This window comes from Syngnathus leptorhynchus, chromosome 4 (genome assembly GCF_054491065.1).
Source record: "Syngnathus leptorhynchus isolate UIUO chromosome 4, UIUO_Slep, whole genome shotgun sequence".
NCBI classification, from domain to species: domain Eukaryota; kingdom Metazoa; phylum Chordata; class Actinopteri; order Syngnathiformes; family Syngnathidae; genus Syngnathus; species Syngnathus leptorhynchus.
This window is the reverse complement of record NC_141198.1, coordinates 19,279,024-19,302,630: the sequence shown is the minus strand read 5'-3', so window position 1 is coordinate 19,302,630 and position 23,607 is coordinate 19,279,024. Positions and strand designations below refer to the sequence as shown.

At 55.3% G+C, this 23,607-nt stretch overlaps 2 protein-coding genes across 3 annotated transcripts; both read right to left on the bottom strand.

Moving 5' to 3' along the window:
• Positions 1-1,055: 1,055 nt before the first annotated feature.
• On the bottom strand, positions 1,056-9,528 carry ccdc180 (coiled-coil domain containing 180). 2 transcript variants are annotated; one of them, XR_015065787.1, is made up of 38 exons: positions 9,499-9,528; positions 9,281-9,385; positions 8,592-8,689; positions 8,410-8,498; positions 8,237-8,346; positions 7,973-8,092; positions 7,800-7,910; positions 7,620-7,715; positions 7,378-7,541; positions 7,173-7,292; positions 7,034-7,113; positions 6,854-6,942; positions 6,644-6,763; positions 6,382-6,555; positions 6,207-6,322; positions 6,016-6,142; positions 5,884-5,944; positions 5,699-5,793; positions 5,426-5,613; positions 5,195-5,364; positions 4,940-5,120; positions 4,723-4,869; positions 4,445-4,589; positions 4,239-4,355; positions 4,050-4,127; positions 3,756-3,973; positions 3,676-3,686; positions 3,481-3,541; positions 3,340-3,405; positions 3,204-3,270; positions 2,975-3,110; positions 2,727-2,887; positions 2,308-2,433; positions 2,147-2,240; positions 1,995-2,061; positions 1,786-1,927; positions 1,405-1,702; positions 1,058-1,310 (listed from the first exon to the last, which is right to left on the bottom strand). XR_015065787.1 is itself a non-coding variant. In XM_085908760.1 (37 exons), exons 1-37 carry the CDS (start codon positions 9,505-9,507, stop codon positions 1,580-1,582), a joined length of 4,182 nt encoding a protein of 1,393 aa, XP_085764886.1. In that variant the 5' UTR covers positions 9,508-9,528; the 3' UTR covers positions 1,056-1,579. The 2 variants fall into 2 exon arrangements, 1 of the variants encoding a protein (XP_085764886.1); XM_085908760.1 differs by having other exon boundaries at positions 1,056-1,702.
• Positions 9,529-9,686: 158 nt separating this feature from the next.
• On the bottom strand, positions 9,687-22,231 carry grin1b (glutamate receptor, ionotropic, N-methyl D-aspartate 1b). The gene is made up of 20 exons (XM_085908980.1): positions 21,920-22,231; positions 21,725-21,859; positions 21,480-21,656; positions 19,593-19,655; positions 18,857-18,954; positions 18,275-18,396; positions 14,948-15,122; positions 14,627-14,777; positions 14,464-14,550; positions 14,240-14,375; positions 14,023-14,150; positions 13,764-13,928; positions 13,513-13,631; positions 13,336-13,448; positions 13,056-13,204; positions 12,725-12,882; positions 12,482-12,643; positions 12,307-12,416; positions 12,096-12,241; positions 9,687-11,991 (listed from the first exon to the last, which is right to left on the bottom strand). The coding sequence occupies exons 1-20, from the start codon at positions 22,229-22,231 to the stop codon at positions 11,926-11,928; spliced, it is 2,772 nt and encodes a 923-aa protein (XP_085765106.1). The 3' UTR covers positions 9,687-11,925.
• Positions 22,232-23,607: the final 1,376 nt, after the last annotated feature.

The following is a 23,607-nucleotide window of genomic DNA, read 5'->3' as shown; positions in this document are numbered from 1 at the left end:
AATAAATACTTAGCACTCCAGTTTTTGTTGAAAACCCTGCATTCAGCATCTACCGTCTAGACGGTCCAGTTGCAAGCAGAAAATAAAGATATTTCTGTTCATCTTCATGTTTGTATCCGCGGATTTGAATCTTGGCGGGACTTCCGCCTATTCACGTCATTTCGCGGCACATGACTGCGATGTAATATTATCTAAAACTGTAAATTAGAGTTAAAGTTATTTTTTAATCAACGCAATCATTTACAACCTTTGACCAGAAAGAATCGTCGAAATTCGGCGTATGTGGCAGGCAGCAGACGACAAATTCGACGTCCCCCCCACACACGCACACTCACTCGCTTTTCAGGGCTACAAAAGTACTTATTTTAAAAAAAAAAAATGAATTGTATTTACCGTGTACGCTCAAGACGGTCCAGTTGCAAGCAGAAAATAAAGATATTTCTGTTGATAATCGTCATGTTTGTATCCGCGGATTTGAATCTTGGCGGGAGTTCCGCCTATTCACGTCATTTCGCGGCACATGACTGCGACGTAATATGATCTAAAACTGTAAATTACAGTTAAATGAAGTTTTTTTTAAATCAACGTAATGATTTACAACCTACGACCAGGAAGAATCGTCGAAATTCGGCGTCCGTGGCAGTCAGCAGACGACGAATTTGACGTCCACCCCCCCCCCACACACGCACACTCACTCACTCGCTTTTAAGGGCTACAAAAGTACTTGTTTTAAAACACAATGAGTTGTATTTACCGTGTACGCTCAAGACGGTCCGGTTGCAAGCAGAAAATAAAACATTTCTCTTGTTAATCGTCGTGTGACTAACCGCTCTGTGTCGCTTCGCGCTACAGCCTACTGCCCGTTGAAAGCCACGCCCACAGATTTGAATCTCAGCGGAAGTTCCGCCCATGACGTCATTTCCGCGGCACGTGACTGCGACGTCATATTATCTAAAACGGTAAATTGGAGTTCAATAAAGTTTTTTTTTTAATCTACGCAATCATTTACAACCGTTGACCAGGAAAAGTCGAAATTCGGCGTATGTGACAACAGTTGCGGCCATGTTCGCGTCACGACTGCGACTTCATATAGCAACCGCTATTTTATTTAGTAAACTTGCTGTGTATATGGCACAATAGCTCAGTAGTCAGCACATCCGCCAAACATACATGATGATGCCGGATCGTTGTTAAGCCTAGTACTTTTTTTTGTCCCTTGTCTGTATGTCTGTTCACATCTGCGCCAGAGGGAAGTCTCCAGAGACAGCGGCACCCCAGAACACTTGGATGTCGGCGTCCGGGCTGCCGCGCTGCCACGGATCAGCAGTCAATAATGGACAGACGACAGACATGGCAACAAACAAGCCACCTGCACGTTCATGATGTCATGGGGGCGTGGCCCACCTGTGTTCCACTCAAGGTCTGCGTCTCTGCGTCTGGTCTCGGAGCTGACAAGGTGGCCGGTGTCACCTCTGACTCCTGATCGGGAGCGATTGGACCGACGACAACAGCCAATAAAACATTTTGGCTCATCTTGTGCTTTATTCCAGCCAACAGTGTGCATGTATTGCATCCGTGTTCAGTGTGTCAGTTTGTGTAACTGCAGCCTCCAGTGCGTCTTCCAACTTTGAAGTTTGTTAAGTCGTCTTCGTTTGTCCGCGTCGGAATGGGACAATTGTGACGAGAACACCTGCTGAAAACGCTGAGACACACACACACACACACACACACACACACACACACAGGTTTGTTAGCCAAATGCGTGTGTCGCATTTGTGCGTTTACCTTGGCAGCGGCGTCCCTGTGCTGGATGACGGCCAGATGTCCCAAGGTGCACTTGGTGGTGGTGACGGGCGCGGTGGTTGCGGCGCTCAGGGCGGACGCGGCGTTGGCGGGGAGTGACATGTGAGGAATGCCCGGCCACATCCTGAAACACGCGCACAACCGGCGGCTCTTAAGCTCCGCCGGGACGGGACGGGCGCGTCGGAGGCTACCTGCAGGATTGCTGCGTGGTCTCCATGGCAACATCTCTGTCCTCCGACGTCTGCTGCGAGGTCACTTCTGCGAGCGAGATCAGGATTCACGACGCTCAGGTGACGCCAACTACCTGCTAATCACACCCGAGCAGATGAACACAAAACTTGACCTGGTAGAGGAAGTCGGTCCATTTGATGGAGGAGGTGCTCCGTCAGGGAAGCCAGTGATGTCACAAACTCCTCGGCTCTGCGTCTCATGCACTCCTGCGGGCGGAGTGGGTGAGAGGTTACGCGCGAACGGACGGCGCAGACAGGGTGGCCCGCCGCCTACCTGCAGTTCCCGATGCGAGCCCAAGATAGCGTCGTGGAGTCTCTGTTGTCGGGCCTCCTCGCCGCGCCTCAGCGCTTCCATCTCGTCGGTGGACAGCGACACGCGGAGACCGGCCACACTTGCCATCTGACGACACGCGGGCAAGCGCTTGTTAATCGACAGCGTTAACGAACGGCCGCGCGGGACCCATCGATAGCATTGCGCTAACGTTTGTCACGCCGTCAGTGTTTTATGAAATCGTTCAAAATTAGTCATACATACGGTCCACAGATCAGTTTTTTTTTTCCACTTGTCATGATGACCTCCCTTGACCGCACGTCCCTGCTTAATACGTCGGGTCACTAACGCTAGAGGCGGTCGAAACGACGTCGTCGTCGTCTCGGGCTAGCGGCATCTGGGTCGTCGCGGTAAAGCGTTACCTTCTCCTCCTCGCTGGCGGCCATGGTTTCCTCAAAGGAACGGCAGACACGCCCCGCCTCTTCCCTCAGCTCCGCCCCCAGCCGTTTCTCGTGCATACGGATCAAGGTGGCGGGCAGCAAATGCATCATGTCGGCCAACACGCACTGCTGCTGCTCCAGCGCTGCTCGTGAACACGCATGCACGCACAGCGTCAAGGACGTTGTCGTCAGAGGAGGCGGCGGCGGCGGCGGCGGCCGACGCCTCCCACCTTCCCTGCTGGCGCTGAGCAGCGAGCGGGAGTGCTCGTGATGTCCCAGAAGCCTTTGCTGCGTGTTCTCCACCCACTGGTCCAGCCCGGCAGGAAGTCGATGGAAGCCGCCGCAGCGCTGACTCTGGTAGAAGTCCTGAGGAGGCAGGCGGATGCCGTCGGGTGACGCCAAAGCCGCGTGTGCGCATAGTGTGGCGCCAGCGTGGCAACACTCAACCGTGTGTGTTACCTTGGCAACCAGCAGAAGGGTCTGATGAGTCCTCCTTAGTATGGCGTTCACGATGGAGATGTAACAACTACACGCAGAGGAAGCCAGGCCATAGGTGACGTTTCTCGCATGTGTGACGCGACTAATGTGGACTCACTCTGGATTGGGATCTGCTTCTGACTTGGTGCCAAAGATTTGGAGCCTTTTGTCAGTCCTGAACGACCTAACGACACATGCACGCACGCGCAGTCAACGAAGCCTCGGGGGCACAACCTCGAGGCACACAAGGCGCGCAAACCTCGCGACGCCGGCAGATTCGCTGCGTCTCGATGACTGCTGGCGCTGGGCGGGGCTTTGACCTACACGCCAGCCGACACACAAACAAACGCAGAGATGTGGGCGAGCGGCCGTGGCGGCGACCGACCGCATCCAAGGGCCGGAGATTTTCAAGACGGCAGCCGACGTGCCATTGCGAAGGAGGCGGAGTCAGTACCTTCAGAGAACCTGGCAGACATGTGGAAAAAGGTCAGAGTGGGGTGGGGCGGGGCGGGGCCTCCCTCCTTGCATACGCACCTGTTGAGTGACTTAACCACGCCCACTATGGGGTCTTCCATAATGTTCCCGCCTGAGCGACAGGGCTGCAGCAAGGCAGGGGGCGGGGCCGACCACACCTGCTTTCTGGATTTGGAGACGGCGGGAGGAGCTGCGCTCTCCTCGTTCAAATATTGTCTCCGCCTCCTCAGGTCCTCGCCGATGGCCGACAACAAGGCGAACACCTGCTCCACGCTCACCTGCGCGCGCAGTCACACAAAATGAGCATTTGTCGGCGCACGGCGAGCGTTGCCAGCCGACCGGGGCAAAAGGGACCTGCTCTTCTTCCAGGGTTTTCCTGAGTTGCTCCAGGCGCGCGCCGATGACCGCCTCCTGCTGGTTGCTGCTCGCCGCCTGGGCGCACGCGCACACACACACACACACACACACACACACACACACACACACACACGCGCGCTCAGCTCCAGCCTCGTGCCGGTCGGCCGAGGCGGAAAAGGCGGCTACCTCGGCTTTAACCTCCACTTGAGTGCTGCTGAGGATCCTCTCGATCAACTCGATGAACTTGACCTCGGCCTGCAACACGCACAGCTTCTCCTCTAGACGCCCAGACGCCGCCTTCACCTGAACGCAAATGCCATCCTGGGTCGGCCTGACCATTTGTGTGTGTGTGTGTGTGTGTGTGTGTGTGTGTGTGTGTGTGTGTACCACACCTGCTGCAAGGTCTTGGTCTGCAGGTTGTGCAGGTCCGTGTAGACGTTCTCCTCTGTGACGCTGATGCGTTTGCTCTCCTCCTTCAGACGCCGCTGGAAGGTTTTCACCTCCTGACGCGTGTAGTCGCCCCCTTCGCTGAAAAGCCTACGCGTCACGCACGCCGAGTGGAGCAAATCAGACGCACGACGCAAATGCTGACCGCGCGACGTTTACGAGAAAGGTGACGTGGCCGGAAGGTCGCACCGCAGCGGCCGGCGATAAAGGCGGAAGCGGGCACCTGAAGGATTTGAGGAGGCACGCCGTGCGGTTTCGGAGCTCGTCCATCTGCATCTGAAGCGCCGCCCGGAAGGACGAGTGCGAGCGCTGGGTGTGCTTGATGTGCTCGTCCAGACGGTCCTGCAGGGTGGCGCTAAGGGCCTCCAGACTGGGCCGCGCACACACACACAGTCAGAGGAAACTGCCAACCAGTGAACCCCACCAACACCACTGCTTACCGTTGGCTGCCATCCGTTTTGAGGACGCCGTCCTCCATCTCGCCGAGCGTGGCGGTCAGCTTCCGGTTCTTCTCGTTGATGGCCGTCCGCAGCTCCTGCAAGGCCGCCGTGCACGAGGCCAGCACGTCCGACACTTCCTGGCAGTGGGCGTCCACGCGCTGCTTGTGCAGCTGCAGCTCGGCTACATTGGGCGTGAGAGTCAACCGACTGGAACTGCACTTACAACGTTTCACCGACAGAGGGCGCCGTGCATACCCATGCGTGGGATGTAGATGCACGCCTTGATGTGTAGCGGATCGAGCGGCTGCATTTGCAAGTCGTGGTAGGCGCGTACCGCCTCCTTCCTGTCCGTCACCGTGGCCACAGCCGACGTCAGGACGTCCTGAAAACGCCGCTCCACGTAATCCAGGAACAAAATGCGCATCCTGCACACGCGCACGCGAGTCACACTCATCTGTCGAGCCCAACGACGCTAAAGGCTAACACCTGTTGAGCGCGTGCATGAGAAGCTCGACAGGAAATACGCTCAGGTGCGTTTCCTGTTGCTTGCTCATGTTGCCGGGCAGGTCAGAGGCGGGGCATCTGAAAGCTGGGCCAGAGTAGGACACGCCCCCAGACGACGTGAAGGTGACCTTGCCGCTGAGGTCGTACAGCTCCAGAAGAGACGACTCAGCCTGGACGAGTATGCGCAAAAAAGGTTATTCTGGCCTCTTTGAGGCCGGCCGGCCGGCCGGCCACTCGATCGCAAAGCGAGGCGACCTCGGCCAGCAAATCGGAAGACTCCTCGTGAGCCGCATCATCCCGACAGCCGATTGGCTCTTCCTTCTCTCTCGAACCGCCCTCTTGACGACCCTCTACAAATACACGGGTGCGCAAAAAGACAAAGTGGACAAACGCACCAGACGGCCTGACGATATATATCATTGTCATCCACGTCGGCAGACCTTGAGTGTCGCTGGCGATGACGTCGCTGACTGGCGGCAGCTTCTTCAGGTCTTCTGCACTCTGCGGGGGACAGTGACATCATCACCATTGGGCACCCACACGCTCGTGGCGTGTGCGCGCGGCTCAGTCACAGGAGCGAAGGGGTTTTCCAGGCAGAAGAAGTTGCAGAGGAGTCGGCCGAACTCCAGAAGCTCATCGGCGACGGTGCGGGGGAGGCGGTCCAACACGGCGCACTGATCCGTCACGCACTCGCAGCAGCTGCGCCCAAACACGTGTCAAAAGTCGTTTGACGGACCGTCTGCGTTCCTGAGTGCAAGCTGACCTGTTCCTGATGTCGCGCAGGTAGATGATTGTTTGCTCCAGCGACGACTTCAAGGCCACCTCGCTGCTCTCCTGGCGAAGCGCGGCCAGGAGCTCGTCCAAGAAGACCTTTTTCCTCTTTTAAGCCAAGGCTCGCCGTTAGCGTCTGGCCAGCCGCCGCGCGCCGGCTCACTCACCTGCACGTGTCGCTCGTGCTTTAGTCGCAGTTGGTCCAAGCGCCGCTGGACGTCCTCCTCTCGCCTCCGCAAGATGCTGCCGTGCTTTTCCCACAACAACGCCAGGGCCCTCATGACCACAAAGACGCGTCGGCTGAGACGCGCCGACGCACGGTATAGGCTGTCGGAACACGTCTGCGCACAGCACACGCGCCTGAGCGAGCGTGACGTCGACGACACGGACCGGAGGAGGATGCGCGGCTTCGGGCGGGACAACACTGACATCGATGGCGGCCAGCTGCGTTTCGTCTTGTCTCTGGTGTTGTCCGATCAGAGAGATGAGTTGGGACTTAACCACGTCGCTCACCTCCTCCTCCGGCAGCTCCAGCGCAGACAGCGCCTCCTGCGGGCAGAAAGGCGTCAAGCCAACTCGTTGGAGCGCGGCGGCGGCGGCGGCAGCAGGGGGGGCGGCGGCAGCGGCTTAGCCGCTAACCTGGCAACGCTTGACTTGGGACACGCGATCCTGCCACATCAGCTCGTAACGACAATGCAGCTGATGAAGGAAGTCGGCGTGACACGTGTCTGACGGACACACGCATCGACGCTCAAGCGGGCACGGAAGGAGGGAGGCAGGCAGGCAGGCGCGCGGGTGGCGGGCGGGCAGGGGCGTTACCGATCTGTTGATTGATCGCCGTCAGTTGCGCCAGCCAATCGGAGACCAGCCCGGCAGAGAGGGAGGGCGGGGCCAGGGAGCTGGAAGAGACGCGCGCGATTAGACCCGGGCGCCCAGCCCCTCGGGCGGCTTCCGTTACCCGAGGCCCGTGACGATGTCGCAGCGTCGCTGGGACAACCGCCGCAGGTTCTGGTCCGCTTCGCGAAAGGTCAGCTGCTCCGACAGCAGACGCCACACGTCCACGCTCGCCACCGACAACCTGCCGCCGTCTGACTGAGTTTGGACTCGCCTGACCCGAGCGAGCGAGCGAGTCGACCTGGTGTGACGCTAGAGCGATCGCCCACCTGAACTCTTGGAGCATGTGGCCGGCCTGACTGCGCCTCCACTGGCTGACCGACTCCTCCCACTGCAAGCGCAAGAGCGCCTCCTGCTGGAGGGCCTCCTCGTGCAGCAGTAGCAGGAGGCGTGCCGCGCTGCGCCGGTTGGCCAGCAGGCACTGATTCAGCATCTGAAATATGTACGCACGCACGCACGCACGCACGCAGTGACCTCACATTCAAGGTTCAGAAGTCGCTCAGTGGCTTACCGTGGCCTGGCTGTGGATGTGCATATGCGTGTTTGTGCAAGGCAGGAAGTTGATCTTCTCCAGCAGGTGGCAGTACCTCCGCAGAACCGGTCTGATCTACACACAAGCGAGAAGAGCGTTGTCGGCCACCACGGCAACCGCGTCCAACCCTGCAGCGTGAAGCGCAAGCCAGATCGCCACCTTGTTGACTCGCAGTCGCTCACACTGGTTGACTTGCAGTTCAAAGGTCAACACACTGGACTTTTTCTCCTTCATGTGAGCCTCCACCGAGCTCCACACGCACAACACCTCCTGAGCGCACATGCAAGGAAACCCGTGTACGTTTGACGTGTAATGGCGGAGGCGGCATGTACCTGCAGGCTGCGTTGTTGCACGTGCGTCATGTCCTGCGCCAGCTCGTGCAAAGAGGCGTCGATCCTTTGCAACTTGGTCCTCAGTTGCATGCTGTGGGTCCTCACTTGCGCCTCGCACAACTACACGTGCACACATGTATGTGTGTGTGTCTGTCTGTCTGTCTGTGCGTGCGTGCGTGGATGGGTGCGTGGATGGATGCGTGCGTGGATGGGTGCGTGGATGGGTGCGTGCGTGCTCGCGCGAGGGCCGCGTGCGCGCGTTACCTGCGCCAGGTGTGTGAGTTGCGCATGCACGTGGCGCACGGCTTCGTGGTGCTGGATCTTCTTGTTCTGGTGGACGCGCTGCAGGATGTCGCACGACTGGTGCCGGGCCTCTGAACACAGAGCACTTCCCGTCGGTCGGCGTCAGCACATCACGGCAAAGTCATCATACCCACCCACGGCGTCGGGAAGCCTGACCACCACGTCCGCGTCGCCTTCGCCGTCATCCTCTCGGCCGGCGTTGTCTTCGGAGCCGGGATGCTCCCTACTCAAACATGGCGGCCGTGTCTCTGCCTGTACAGTTGTGCGTGTGTGCGTGTGCGTGTGGGCGTGCGCGCCCGTGTGCGTGCGTGCGCACCTGCTTTTAGCGCTGCATGGTGTGTCACAGTCGGCAGCATGCACACGCGTCGTCGCCGTGTGTTTACGCGCGGCCAACAAACTTCTGGAAAGACGAACCTTGAAGCAAAGCCACATCAGGATGTGTATCTTCATCAACTTTTAACACACGCAGTCGACACCAACAACATTAGCACACGTCATTAGTTAGGAATTTTAAAATAAGCAGCTGCTCGAGCACCTTTACAAATTCTCGCTTATTGTTTTTAACACACGCAGTCGACACCGGCAACATTAGCACACGTCATTAGAGTTTGCAATTTTAACATAAGCAGCTCCTCGAGCACCTTTACAAATACTCGGTTATGGTTTTTAATTACACAACCAATATTATATAATGAATTAGAAAAACACCTTATGACTATTAGTAGACTCGCCCTGAACGTGTTTTATCTTCCGCTTTTGTAAATGACAAAATTGACGTTAGCATCCATTAGCATTTGCGGCATGAGCCCTTGTTGAATAGTCGTTTGCATGCATTTGAAAATGGGATGAGCACGTGTTTGGCTATCTTGGCCGCTGTTAAACAAATGCTTTCTTTGAATTCTCTCGAATGTTGATGGATAATGAGCGACATTAGGATTTTGGGTAAATGATGATATCATCGTGATTAACAGTGCTCGCATTAGCATTTGCATAGGCCCAACGCACCTGATCACCAAAGAGCTGCTGGTAAACATTGCCGCTCGGAACCACGCGGCTCTCCGACATGCTAACGCCAGCCTGCTGCAAACGATGCCGCTTGAGTGACGTCATCTGCGTGAGCCCCCAAAAAATGCAAGTCTTTTTTTTTTTTTTTTTGGATTTTTTTACACACAACCAAATCGGACCCAAACTTGCTGCGCCTTCGACACGGGTGCGTTTGTTACCGTCTCCATAGAAACAACAGGCGGCACGTGTTTAACCAACAGAGGGCGCGCACGCACAGGCACGCACGAGTGTTGTCGACTTGGAACGCGCTCCGTCGCCCGCGTGCTGGCTTGGGCGATGTCACGAAAGCGTGACGTCAAGGCATTGACAGACGCGCAACGTGCAATGGTGCAAACAAATGAGGGCGAAAGGATTTTTTTTAAACGTGTCATAAGGTGCAACGTTACTCAGTTCAAGTCTGTAAAATGGAATCAAGGAAATCGGGAAGAGGTGGTCTCGAGGTGATTTCCTCCAAAGGTCTTTGCAGTCTTGTCTTGTTGTTCGAACGTCGTCGGGATTAAAAGAATTTCCGTCATCCAGACCAAACGACAAGAATGATTGAAACAGAGCAACAAATTGGTTGGTCCCATTCATTTGAAAATTTGACACTGCAAATATGAAACTTCAACAGCTTAACAGGGCAAGTCATGACGTTGGATAAGAACGAGAAAGGCAATATGCAGCCTCTGTGGGGAAAACTAGTCAAAAATAGCTAACTTCATTGCTTTGCACGCCAAAACACAAGCGTCATCGCACAGGTTCACGTGGCTTATCTCGCGGTCACAAACTTTTATTTGGGCAGGAAAACGATTGACACGGTCAGAAAGTTGCAATTCTCACGTCAGCACAAGTCGTTTACAGTCACTGTGCACACGTTTCAAGACGGGAAATAGAAAAAACAAATACAAGACGATTCCTACGTGACATCACTCAAAGACGGACGGACGGCAGGCGTGGCATTAGCGTGTCAGTGGGAACAATTGCTGCGGCGGGCTGGCTGGCGCTTTTCCCTTAAGATCGGTCAATCACAATGACGCCACGCGCAGAGCTAAAGGCTAGCGCCTTGCTACAACAGTTACTTTTCACCAAATATAAAAATGTTAGCAGGCAAAGGTTAGCTAGCTAGCATATACATTTTTTTCACACGCATATGGAGACAGTGCGAAACAAATCATCGGAATCCTGTACTACATGCATACGTCAGAGCGCTTTCCCGTTTATGTTTGAAAAGGCGAAAACCAAGCGTAGTCCGAGTGGATAGGCTCATCTTGTGAAGGGGGGGGAGGACCGGCGGCCGGCCTGCGAGCTGGCTAGAAAGACAGAGCAGGTCCAAGCTCCTTCCTGCCTGGGTGGGACGCACCGACGCCACACGATTTCTGTCTTAGCATTTTCAGAGCTCCGACTGCAAGAAGCTACGGTATTGTCTTGTGCTGGTCCTGGCCGCCAGGGGGCAGTGTGCCGCTCGCATGTTGATGAAACGAGTACATTTGATGAAAGTCACGCTGCAATATTTTGGCTTTGTTTTTTTCCGAGGAGAAAAAAAAATATGCGTCCAAGGCCATCTTATACAGTGCTGTGCAAAAGTTTTAGGCCGCCATTTCCATGTGTTGGCTTGCCAATGTCATAACGGTTGGGGTCCAAAAAATTGCAGACCTCAGGCAAGGATGGCGTGCGAAACACAATTTGCACCGCTTTGCATTTGCGTCCGTTGCTTCGTCTACTTGTTAGTCAGCAAGTTGGCGTCTGGTTCACGGAGGATGCAGAACAGGTGCCAAAAGGATTCGGACGCCGATATCTGACTTGCAACAAAAAGACCCATCGTTGCCACAGAGTAATGAGACTTCTTGAGTAAGTTGTCCAATGAATGTTTTTTTTCCCCTTCTTGTTCCATCCCTCCAAGGTTTTGTGCGTCCTACGAGTTCACGTTTCGAGTCACGAGTTCACAATTCGAGAAGATGAACCAACCCGGCGGTGGCCTGAGACTTTTGCCTAGTACTGTGTGAGATCTGAAACGAGCCCGGCGGGGAAGCACAAATGCCATCGCCGGGGCCCGAGTGACGAGACCGCCGTGCGCAAAGTCCATTGAAACAGACGGCCAGACGATGTCGTCGGCAATCGTGCTTTCAAAATATTTTCGGGATGATCCAGATAGCAATCGCCGCCAAATGAAATGAAAGCCAAAGTGAGCCCCCCTAACCCCGCCCCCCACCACCACAAAAGAGACACAGCGACGCCTAGCTAATAAAAAGCAACCGGCTGGCGGAGGTAGACGGAGTGACATCATAACGCCAGTCTGATGAGATCATCAATCCCGGCGGAGTTTGGTGGGTGGGTCGGCCCGGTGAGATGAAGCTAACGTGCGCTCCATATTTTGCTGTATTGCTAAAGAATCAGTGGAACCTATTTACAAATGACTCTTCCTGTTTGTGCATTTCATTTCCCAGTCAGCGTGCCTACAAACTCACGCATTTTATGGTGAAGGGAAAGCGCTTGTGGGCCCCACCCACGCGCCCGATAAATGACCAGGAAAGCTTCTGACGTCAAAATCAAATCATATCTGGGGCCAGTGCTCGCAGGTGCCGTGTACGTATGCGGGTTTGGGTTTTTCAGACCACGGTGCTGACGGACGGATCCGACAGGTTGATCTGTCCAGTGATGTCGGTCGGGTACGGCTGCACAGGGGTGGGGGGTGGGGGGCATAAAGAACACGCACCAAAGAAGGAGTTATTGTCACGATCACCATGGCCAGCAGGGGGCGACTGCGGGCGGTCCTCACCTGCAGGTTTTTCCTCCAGACGTTGACGGCGGCAAACGCCAACTGCATCTGCTTGCGACGGGCGTCCTTGTGGCGCTTGTAGGCAATCTCGATGAAGATGAGGAAGATGCCTGCCACGATGCCCCCCGCCACCAGCATGAATACGCCTGGATTAGGGGTTAGAAGCACAAGGGAAGCGAGGGCAAAGGCACAACCGGCCACTGCCACTCACCTGCCATATTTTCAAAGGTGAGCGTGGCGGGCGCGTTGCTCCTAGAGTCGCACTCCTGGTAGCGAACCCACGTCTTGTCCAGGTCCTCCATGAAGCCGTTCTCGTGAGAACTGGGAGCCGCAGAGCCGCTGGCTTAGACCGGCGGCGGCGGCGGCGAGGAGGCGGTGACCCTCACCTGAGGATGGCGAGCGACACGTTCTGCTTCCAGGGGCTATCCTTCCTCATCCCGATGCCGAAGCCCGAGCGGAAGAAAAGCTCTCCGGTGGTCACCAGGTCGCACTTCTGCGAGGCCTCGAACTCCAGCACAGCACTATCCCAGATGAAGGCATGCAGCTTGCTAGCGGGCGCAAGACACAAAACGCTCTGCTGATCCTGATACCGTGACCCCCCCACCCCCCACCCCCCCAACGCTTCTCACTTGTCTCGAACGGCCTGGATGGCCTCGGCGGCGCTCTCATAGTTGTGCTTCTCCATGTGCCGGTACATGGTGCTCAGCTCCACTTGGCGCCGGAAGTAAATGTCCACAGAACTCTGTTTCACCGTCGCGTAGATGAACTTGTCCGACGGGTTTCGCAGCTGAGCCGGGCAAAAACGGAACATTACCCTGGCGGGACCGTCATGCAGAGCACGGGGAGCGTGATGATGATGATGATGATGATGAGGACAACGTCGAAGGCTCGGTGGCGGCACAATGAGGACGAAGGCTCGGTGGCACGATGACGAGGTCGAAGGCTCGGTGGTGTGCTGACCCTGGGGTCGTTGATGCCAGTGATGCGCTCCTCAGGCCGGTCCAGCACCAGGAAGGCGGCCAAATTGGCCGTGTACGACGCCACGATGATCATAGCGAAGCCCGCCCACACCATTCCCAGGATCCTGGCCGAAAAACTCCTTGGGGCTCCTGCGGGAGGTCGGGGGGGTCAGGGCAGACGGGGCCGGCGGCAGACAGGGCCGGCGGCAGACAGGGCCGGCGGCAGACAGGGCCGCCGGCAGACAGGGCCGCCGGCAGTCACGGCACCGCCTCAGGCTCACCTTCACCAATCCCGGAATTGAGGAGGACTCCCCAGGAGAACCACATGGCCGACGATAAGGTGAGGGCGTCTTCTTCTTCTTCTTCGCTGTTGACTTTGAACCTTCCAAAAGGGCTGCCCGCACCCAGACACGTTAGGCCCGCTAGCGCTGGACACCGTTAGCGTCATAGGCGTCTACCTGAATCGGTCTAATAGGTAGAGCATCACTGCCACCACGTGGACCGACAGGCCGACAAGGAGCCACAAGGTGCTCTGGAAAGGCTGCATGAAGGAGTCCAGCGTGCTGCGAGGGATTTCCTGCATGGTGCACATGGGCCACAGTCAATGGCAGCCGGCTGCAAGCCACAGCCAATGGCTGCCGGCCGCAAGCCACAGCCAAAGGCGGACGGCCGCTCTAGCTCGGCTCGGCTCGGCTCGGCCTCCTCCTACCTTCTTGACCAGAATGGTGAGGCCCTGGTACTTGAATGGCTTGGAGAACTCAATGTACTGAGCCCGCTCGTTGTTGATGGTGAGGGGGGCCACGATCATGTCAGCCAACCCGCCCAGCAGCTCGCCCATCATGCCGTTCCACTCCTTCTTGTTGCTGTTGTTCACCTAAACCATGCCAAAAGCCGCTCACTCCTTCGCTCCTTGGCTCTCGTCGCATGCGCGCGTGCGTGCGTGCATGGCGGAGGCCTCTGCTTCTTACCCTCTCTTGCGTTCCAAATTTCCCATCCGCCACCAGGTGAACCTCGTACGTGAAGTTCATGCTCATGGCCAACTTGATGAGGAGGTCAATGCAGAAGCCGTAACAACACTGAGGAACCGTCGGCTGACCTGAAACACCAGACACGCGTGTGGCACGCGAGCATGGACGGACGGACCTCATGTGTGCGTGCGTGCATGGGTGCGTGCGTGCACCAGACCTGGGATGGTGCCGTTGGGTCCGGTGCAGATAACCTTTTTGATGAGGACTCCGTTGACTGTGTATTCCTCCGTACACGTTCCATCCGCTTTTGTGGGCTTCACATAGACAAAGGGCTCCTGGTGGATGGTTACGATCTGCTCGCACGTGACAAGATTCCGAAAAATGTGGGAGGGAGTGAGGAAGCACGCTCAGAGACCCTTCATCGCCATCCACGTGGCAAACCTTGAGCTTGGTCGACATTTGATAGCCGACCGGCTTTTCCGTTTCGCCGCCGGGCCAGATGATTTTCCTTTGCGGGTTCATCACCACCTGCCAGGTGCGCACGCACACTCAAGTCACCGACACGATCACGTCTCGCCCCGCGTGCGTGCGGGTTGCCTCCCACCTGCGATCCGTTGAAGATGCCGACCTGCACCAGTCTGCCGGGCTTCTGCTGATAGTTGAGGATGTTGTAAGTGGCGAAGCGCCGGTCGCCGTCGTCGTTGAACTCGATGCGACCGGTCAGGCCCTCGGCGTACTTTGAGGACATCAGCACCCTGGTGCGGTCGGAAGCGTCGCCTCATTCGTGTTTTTCTTTTCAAGCGCTTGCTTTGTTTATTTTCTTCACGCAACTGCACTTTCACTGTTCGTTTGACTCGTTTGGGTTAAGGCTGGCGGCTTTGCTGCCGACCCGTGGAGCGAGCGAGCGAGCGAGCGAGCGGCGCACCTTTTGAACAGGGGTCCGGTCCTCCAAATGTTGGTGTTCCCCACGCACCCACGCGGAGGTTCCGTGATGTTCTCCTTGTCCAGAAGCTCCTGCAAGGACTGCGCCACCACTCCCACGGCGTCCGTGATGTGCGCCGACTCGTTCTTACCATTAATCAGCTGCAGACCCAGCAGGCCTAGCCGGCACGCACGCACGCACACACACACACACACACACACGCACACACACACGCACGCGCACGCGCACACACACACACACACACACACACAGGCTGGTTATACACGTACACGGACGCACACACGAGGAGCGCTAACTGTGTCCTCATAAGTGCACATGCTAATTACATTCATGTCCTTAATTACAGTTTGACACACACTCCAGGCACCAAAATGCACACTGGGAGGTGAGAGCCGCTTGTTAATTAAAATGCTCAACAGATTTGTCTTCACCAGTCACAGAGTACAAAGTACATTTGTGCTGTTAGCACTGGCCAATGATATGTGACAGACGGCTAACAAGTGCTGAGGGTGTCCTACCGACTAAAACTACTCGCTAACCACATCCAGCGTTCACCGCAGAACACGTGGTCAAATTGGCACTCAGCGGTCGACACTCTCCCTAACCCTAGCACTCTCCCTAACCCTAAAACGAACTACCACCATTAGCCTTTGGTATTACAATTACAGTGGAGCCTCGGTTTTCGAACGTCCCGGTTCTCGAACCATTCGGTATTCGAACAAAAAAAACAAAACAAAAAAAAAATCGCGATTTTTTTGCTTCCGATGTCGGACGAAATTCGGTTGTCGAACCTCGCGAGATGAGCCGAGAAGACCCGCATGCCAACTGACTCCGTTCGTTATTACTTTCTCGTTACTCTGAGGATTGCATCAACTAATCATGCCTCCAAATGAAGCAAGTGGGAGCAGTAAAGCCATCCTAAAACACAAACGCTCCTCAAGCAATGCGACAGTGAGCGCCCGGCCGGCGCGCTGAGGTTGCGCGATCGGACCAAATTAAGCTCCCTGCGTACTGAGGTCCACTTCAATTTTGGAAAGTCCATTAGGACTTTAAAAATATTTTCTAAATTTTAGCGACCGCTCTGTCACAATAATGCGACCAGCGCGGTGCAGTTGCGCGGTCGGCGGCACGCTACGGTTGGGCGTTCGGCGGTGCGCTGCGCTGCAGTTGCGCGATCGCACAAAATTAAGCTCCCTGCGCACTGAGGTCCAGTTCAATTTCGGAAAGTACATCAGGACTTTAAAAATATTCAGTTGCGCGATTGGACAGAAATGCGCAAATGAAAAAATGCTTAAAAAAGGCGTTGTTTTTTTTTGGGGGGGGGGAACCGATTAATTTCTTTTTCATTATTTGTAATGGGAAAACACGATTCGCAATTCGAACGATTCACTTCTCGAACAGCCTTCTGGAACGGATTGTGTTCGAAAACCGAGGCTCCACTGTACCTCCAAAAGTGGCTGATACCGCCGGCTAGCTACTAGTGGAAACACTAGCTATCGCCATGAGCATTTGCTATTACAATCACCTCTAAAAGTGGCTCATTCTGCCTGCTAGCTAGCGCACTGAAAACACTAGCTACCACATTAGCATTTGCCATTACAATTACCTCCAAAAGTGGCTCATACCGCCGGCTAGCTAGCTAGCTCACTGGAAACACCATCTAAAAGTGGCTAACAGTGCAATTAGCATTGTACAACAAAGGCTTTCATTTTGACTGGAAGGCTAACAGGCAAAGCTAAGATATCTTTATTACGGTCCGTGTTCTTCATCGTGTGTCTCCCAGAGAAAGTCGAGTGTCTTGTTGACCGGCATCCGTTTTGTGATGGCGCCTTCTCAGTTTAGCGGGGCTGATGGTCACGGGGCAATACAAGCCAGGCCTTCTTTGTCAAGATGCTTTCAGCACAATCAAACACACAAGCCGACAGTCCTTCATTTGGCTTGTCTCCGCAACGACACCGCTCTCCAACACAAAACGACTCACCCACTCGGACTACGATGTTGGCGTTGTCTTACCGACGTTTGTTCAGACAATGACATCAAAACCGTCATGGTTACCATGGCAACGCGAGAGGTCGTCTGCCGCACAGCCCCCACCGGCAAAATTTATGATTATAGTCAACCCCCACTCCATTCGAGACCGATGCTAATTCCCATTAGCCCGTCTATGGTGTCTCACGTGTTATGTTAGCATTAAGCTAACGGACTTAGCTTCCACTGCAGTTTGACATATGTTAATTCCCATTAGCCCGTCTATGGACCAAAGCTACTCAACAGGTGAGCCAGAACGGGGTTACCAGGTACTTGTCGTGAAGCGACTTGTGTTGTCTTGGCCGCCGCCACCGTGTGAGTGGCCCTCTGAAGGCAAACTTTGCCTAACAGGTCAAAGTTTAAAGAGATGACCGGCTATCTGGAGAAACTCCAAAGTCGGGTGCCTCCAACTATGTCCAGCACGTGAGGCTTTGGCTTGTTTTTTTTTTGTTTTTGTTTTTTTTTGGCATTGCCCATTGGCATTGCCCCCCGTGCATCAGGGGGGTGGGGGGGGCTCACTGTATTCAAGCCCCCACCGGCCATATACGACAACAGGCAGGCAGACAGGCGGCGGCGGCAGCGGCGGTGAGGAGAAAGAGGCTAAAGATGACACAAACAAAAGATGTTAGAACAGTGAAAGGCACACGCACGCACGCACGCACGCACGCGCAACATGATTGACGCATTCCAACGTGATTGGCACGTTAGAACCTTCAACCGGCAAAAAACAGAAGCGGCGAGATCGCGCGGCGGCAAAAAGAAGCCATCGGCGTCACATCTGTCATCTTACGATCCTATTATGAAGCTAATGAAGCTACACGCTAGCCTAGCCTAGCTGGAACCTACTCACATTGAAGTTGTTGAACATATCCATTTTGACTGGCTCCGCATTTTAGAGACGACCATTTCCTTATCTCGACATTGACCCACTGTATCGTTTTACGCAACAACTGGAATTTCATCTCGGTGTCCTTGGCAAGCTTTCCAATGCCCCCACGTCAAATCTGACTTGACTTGAAGACGTTGGCATTTTCAAAGAACTTTTTGGTTTGGGAAAATGATCCATTTTCAAAGAACGTTTGGTTTTTCCAATACTTGTCAGGAAAATGATGCCACTGGAACCATCTAGAAAACGCTGCGTACGCTCATGTAAATCAATTCACGGTCATGTAGCTCGATGCCACCACGCCGAGTCTGCGGGGACAACTCCAAAAGAACAAGTTGAAGACAGGAAGCAAAACGGAGACAGGAAGCAGAAGACAAGGGCCACGTGTTCCATACCGTCCGGTGCCTCATTCAAAGCTTTTCCGCTCATTTCTCTCTCTCCGACGATCCAGACGTAACCGGAACCGGTCATGTTGAGTTGACGGGCTGCCTTGTAAACGCCCGCCGCTTCGTCCTCGCTGCCGCCGGCCGGTTACGAAAACACACGCACGTCACAAACAGGCAAAACAAACGGGAGCCTTGTTAGCGCATCCTATTGCTATCCGGCAGTTAGTGAGTAGCTGGCCGTCACAGAAATAAGTTACGGGTCGCTTTAAATCATTGACGTCACGTGACCCGTTCTAAATTTGGATTCACAGCATTTGGAGTCTGATCGAATGGCCTTGACCTGAGGAGCCCCTCAAGGGTCACTCCTCAGACAACTTCTGTATCTGCTACCTTAGGGTGAAATGCTCAGGGCGATGCAGAAGACACGCAGCTTTATTTATCAACGTCCCCAATTACCATGTTGTTAGCATCTAAAGCAAATGAACAAGTGCCGTCTGTCCGTCCGTCCTCTACCGCTTATCCTAGCAAGAGCTCAACATCATGTAAGCCGCAAGTCGCTCGTAGATGGTTAGCACAGGTTAGCTCACTGACCTGGCAGAGAGGATGATGACGCGAGCCTCCAGGTCTTTGGCGTCCATGAGCAGGGCAGTGAGGTTGGTGTCAGGACCAAACAGCAGAACCTTCTCGGCCTGAAGTCCACACAGACACGTCACAACACATCATAGCACAGAATAGGTTAGCACATTGGCCGCCCTCCCATTCTGCGACCATGCTCCCACTCGTCCTGTACCGGTAGGAATAAGAATCATTTGTGCAGGGGCCGGCCGGGGGTAGGAGGGGCATCCAATGGGGAGCGGAAAGTGAAAGCTGATAGACATGCAAGACCAACCGATCGGGGACGTGCATGTTAGCGAGCGCAAATCAAATCAAACCAAAGACTCGAGAGAGAGAGAGAGAGAGAGAGAGAGAGAGAGAGAGAGAGAGAGAGAGAGAGAGAGAGAGAGAGAGAGAGAGAGAGAGAGAGAGAGAGGGGTATTTGCAGAGAAGTGGTAGGTCCTGCCCGCCCACCCGGTGGGCGGCGTCCGTCAGACCACGCATGCATCCTTCACATGGGGTGAGGGGGTGTATCTGTCCTGCATTCCCAAAGTCATGACAAACCAAAAGAAAGATGGCTGCCTCCAGGATAAGGGCTATCTCTGGATCGGGTGGGCGGGGCTTCGGCCGGTGGACAAGATCAGTGAGTGGGTGGGTGGGTAGGTAGGTAGGTGGTTCGGTCGGCGTGCAGCGTTTGGACCATGCAAGCGTTCTACCTTAGACAATCTTCTACCTTAGGCGTTCTCCGGAAGTCAAAGCCGTGATGCTCCATGTTTTCATAGTTCCTGATTTTAGTCTGATGGTCATGCGACAACAGAGAGAACGTCACACACGCACACGCCCACCGCAAAACAACACGCACACGCACAACAAGACCGAAACACACAAGCCGAGAACGGACACGTGAAATCTGCCGACGTGATTGGATTTGCAGGTGTGATGTCATCAGATTGACCATTGTGTGTGTGTGTGTGTGTGGGTGTGCCCTTTCTATTTTTCTTTTGGTTGCGTTTGGTTTTTCGTGTCAAACGCTGACAACTGTGTGTCCGCTTTGTGTCATTAGTTTGTGATGCAAATGAGCTGACAATGGGATACAAATTTAAACGTCAAGTTGGCGCAGACCGGGGAGGCCGAACGAATCTCACTGAGCCGTTTGACACAATAGCGGCAAACAATGTTCATTGGGCACCGAATGAAACCGTCTGCTCAGCTCTGCGCAAACCTCAAACGGGTCATTCAGGCAAACTCGGCGACATCGTTGCTAGTGCTGATGGCTCAGCTAGCACAGCGGCACAACGCCAGCTTGGTGGGGGCAACGTTCCCAAGCGTGAAGATGAAATGAACCAGAGTGGACAGACAGGCGGAGCACGACGGCAACGAGATGCCGAGAAGGACCCAAACCGGGGAATTCCTCAACCAAGTCTAAGGCGGAGCCAACCCGAATGGCTTACGTGATGACAAATGAAACAAGAAGGAGCCTTATCAGGGGCACAAATACTCCTTCTTTTTTCGTCCTCGTCCTTGTCCTTGCTTTCACTGGGGATGGAGCATCAGGAGGGGGCGGGGAGGGGGGGGCAGTAGCTTCCACGCGCTCGCCGGGCCGCAAGCTTCGGGCCAGGACACCATCTGAGCCGTGCGATGAATGGGAGCGCTTCATCGTGAACAAAGCCAGTTGAGCGGCTGACTCCATTATCTAGCTCAGTGCTGTAAGATGCTGACTTGGGAGCAAAAAGAAAAGTTGAAGCACTGCCTTCATTGGATGAGCTACCTGAGCCCCAGTCACGTGACCCCGCTTCACCTATCACATGACCCCACGAGGAGGAAGCCAAGAAGAAGCAGGAAGATGACCAGGAGGATGACGCAGCAGGTCCCGCCGGTGCGTTTGTGAGGACGCCCGCTCCCCCGCCGCCGCCGCAGCCCCAATGTTCAAAAGTGTTGCCGTGGCAACGACGTCACACATTGAACTGTGGGATGCGCTGTCGCCACGGGAAGGTCCTCACAAAGACACACGAGGAAGACGCGTGTGCGCACACGTGTACTGTAGCTACTTCTCCCCATAGATTTGGATAGGAAAGGCTAGATGGCTTATGGCGGCGGCGGCGCCACCTGTCGGGCGTTTCAGAAAGTAGCGCTATGTTATCGACTCGTAACTTGCTGAATTCTGGATGAGTTGATTACAGACCTCAATAACGTGGCTATCCTTGAGACTGACTGTTTACATCACGCATTTCAAAGAAAAACGGCAAAGCTTGCGTTTGTGTCAATAAGTAGCTCTCTCTCTGACGACGACCCGACCGGCAAAGCGAGCCGTTCCAAATTCGGTTGCGTTGAGCACTATCGAGGTTACTTCAAAGTCTGTCGACCATAACGTTATAGGAGCGATCGAGCGGCCAGTCCCAGGATGGCCGGCCGCCTTGTGTGTGCTCACAGCACGCATGAGCCATCTATACTTCTCTCACTGTTTGGGTGTGTGCGTGCGCTTGTGTGAATGTGTTATGTGTGTCAGCTGATGGCCACGGCATGCGTGTGCATCGCCATTGTTGCCCCCCTGTTGGTTTGTGTGTGCGTGCGTGCGTGCGTGCGTGCGGCCAGCCCGCGAACCCCCCGTCTGCCGAGTCACCTTGGTCTCCTTCTCCTCCAGGAGCGTTTCCAGCCTCTTCTGCGCGGCCCGTCCTTCGTGGTCGTCGCTGACGATGAGGATGATGTGGTTCCAGCGGAACTCCCGCATCAGATCGAACCATACGCTGGCCTGGTGCGAGTACGGGGGCACTGTCCGCAGGAAGGACAGGTGGATGCTCTGCGCGGGGCATCACAAGTTAGCGAGCGGCGGGCGGCCAGGCGGCCGGGCGGGCGCTCCTGGCTCACCTTGTCGGAGTAGATGGACATGCGCGTGGTCAGGCCCACCACAGGGATGCGGTAGAAGCCGGCAGTGTAGGACACGGGCGTCGGCGTCAGGTGGTCGTTAGACTGAGGCGGGTGGCTCACCAAGATGGCGTACACCTGAAACGCCATGCCACGCCTCTGTGAGGGAGGCCGCATGCCAGCGTGGGAGGGACTGACCTGGTTGGAGATGAGGTCCTCACAGACAGAGAGCGCCATTTGGATGGCGTTGGCCTTGTGCGTGACGGCGATGGCGTTCATCTTGAAGCGGTCGCGGCCGTAAGCGGCGTTGGCGTGCGCCACCGCCTCGCGGAACACCTGCTCGTAGCGCTTCTGACTCAAGACGGCGCCCACGTTGACCACGCGCGGCTCGCAGCCACACAGCGCCACCGCGCCGCAGTGCAGCGCCAGCAGCAGCAGCGACGCGCGCACCTCCACTGGGGGCGGGGGCAGGGGGCAGGGGGGGGAGGTCACAGGGGCGCCGCTTAACATGAGCCGAAAGGTGTTCGCGCAATTATGACGTCACCAGGCACAGAAGGAAGTAGCGGTAGGATTCCAAAATAAAAGCGCTTACTGTGCGAGGCGCTTTTTTTTCTTTTCAGAATAACAGCAGCCGCGATTCCCGCCCTTGGCTGAATGAGCACAGCTGCTTCCGGTCTCCTTGGCGCGTCCGCGGGTTCGGCGTATGCGCGGCTCGGTTCGCGGTTTGCCTCGATGTCACGAACGTCGACTCACTCGCTCCCAAATTGTCTTTTTCTCTGGCGCTCCGTCCTGTTGATTCCCGCGCTCACGCACGCGCAAAACGCCAATTAGTGCACGCGCACCTTTCCTTCTTGCCGTCCGAATGACCTCACTGCCGCCGCCGCCGCCGCCGCCACAACGACGACGACCATGATGATGACGATGATGCCGACGATGATGAAGACGGAGGATGCTCGCTCGCGCGTCAACTGTCCTCGATGCTCGCTCGCTCGCTCGCTCGCTCGCTCGCGCGCGCGCGCGCTCCCAGCGACGACAACGAGCGGGATGCACGCGGCCGCCGCGGCAGCAACGAGCGCGCGCGAGCTTCCTTGCTGGGGTTTAATCGGGTGGAGCACGCATGCATGCACGTAGCGCAAGTCGCGCGCAAATCTCTGTCATAGTTGTAGCGAGCTTGAGGGCGGGCGTGCAAAGTGGGACGCAGCGGATTGCTCATAGCAACTGAATGAATCCAGACCATTGAAGGTATGAAAAACACTGGCGTCAACAGCTCAGAAGAAGAATCCGCCCAGGTGGGCAAGGAAGCCATTTGTAGCTCTCTGTCACTGTTGACACATTTTGCTGTTGCGGCCTCGTCGCAAAATAAGTTAAATCTAACCTCAAAATCTTACACACAACACCCCATACACTTGGAAGTTTGTTTTATCTTTATTTTGTTAGTGCTTTCCAAGAAAAACGGGGTATAGGGTGGAGGAAAGAAAACAAACCCGAAATATTATTTCGAACAAACGTGCGACGAGGCAAATTAGGCGGTGGTCAAATTAAGGCAGCATGCACGACGTCACTTAATTGCTGCCTATACACACGTTCATATGCGTACCCCTTGCGCTCCCTTTTGGACTAAAAGTGTTCGCATCTTCACCACCACGGCCACGTATGTAAGAGCACGTACATCCCGTACACATGCGAGATGCAATCATGTCGCTCGTGCACATATAGACTTACTGCTCAGCATGTCATAAATTAAAGATTGCGCGCGTTACCACAGCGATGCCGACTGCGGTTACCGTGGTAACTAACAAGAGACCGCTCGCTCGGGAGGCCGCTTTGACGTGTCACTCGATTTGACATGAAGGAGCGCTAATCCGCTCGACGGTGGGCGTGGCACG

What these genes read in the sequence shown, in the direction of transcription:
- ccdc180 (XM_085908760.1), bottom strand. An exon ending in CTCATGCACGCGCTCAACAG is followed by an intron (nt 5,365 to 5,425) that starts GTGTTAGCCTTT and finishes GCGCGTGTGCAG; the next exon opens with GATGCGCATTTTGTTCCTGG. An exon ending in GCTCGCATCGGGAACTGCAG is followed by an intron (nt 2,241 to 2,307) that starts GTAGGCGGCGGG and finishes CTCCGCCCGCAG; the next exon opens with GAGTGCATGAGACGCAGAGC.
- grin1b (XM_085908980.1), bottom strand. Translation starts at nt 22,231, where the DNA reads ATGTTAAGCGGCGCCCCTGTGACCTCCCCCCCCTGCCCCCTGCCCCCG. An exon ending in ACCGGACCCCTGTTCAAAAG is followed by an intron (nt 14,778 to 14,947) that starts GTGCGCCGCTCG and finishes CGACCGCACCAG; the next exon opens with GGTGCTGATGTCCTCAAAGT. An exon ending in CACCTTTGAAAATATGGCAG is followed by an intron (nt 12,242 to 12,306) that starts GTGAGTGGCAGT and finishes CCCCTAATCCAG; the next exon opens with GCGTATTCATGCTGGTGGCG.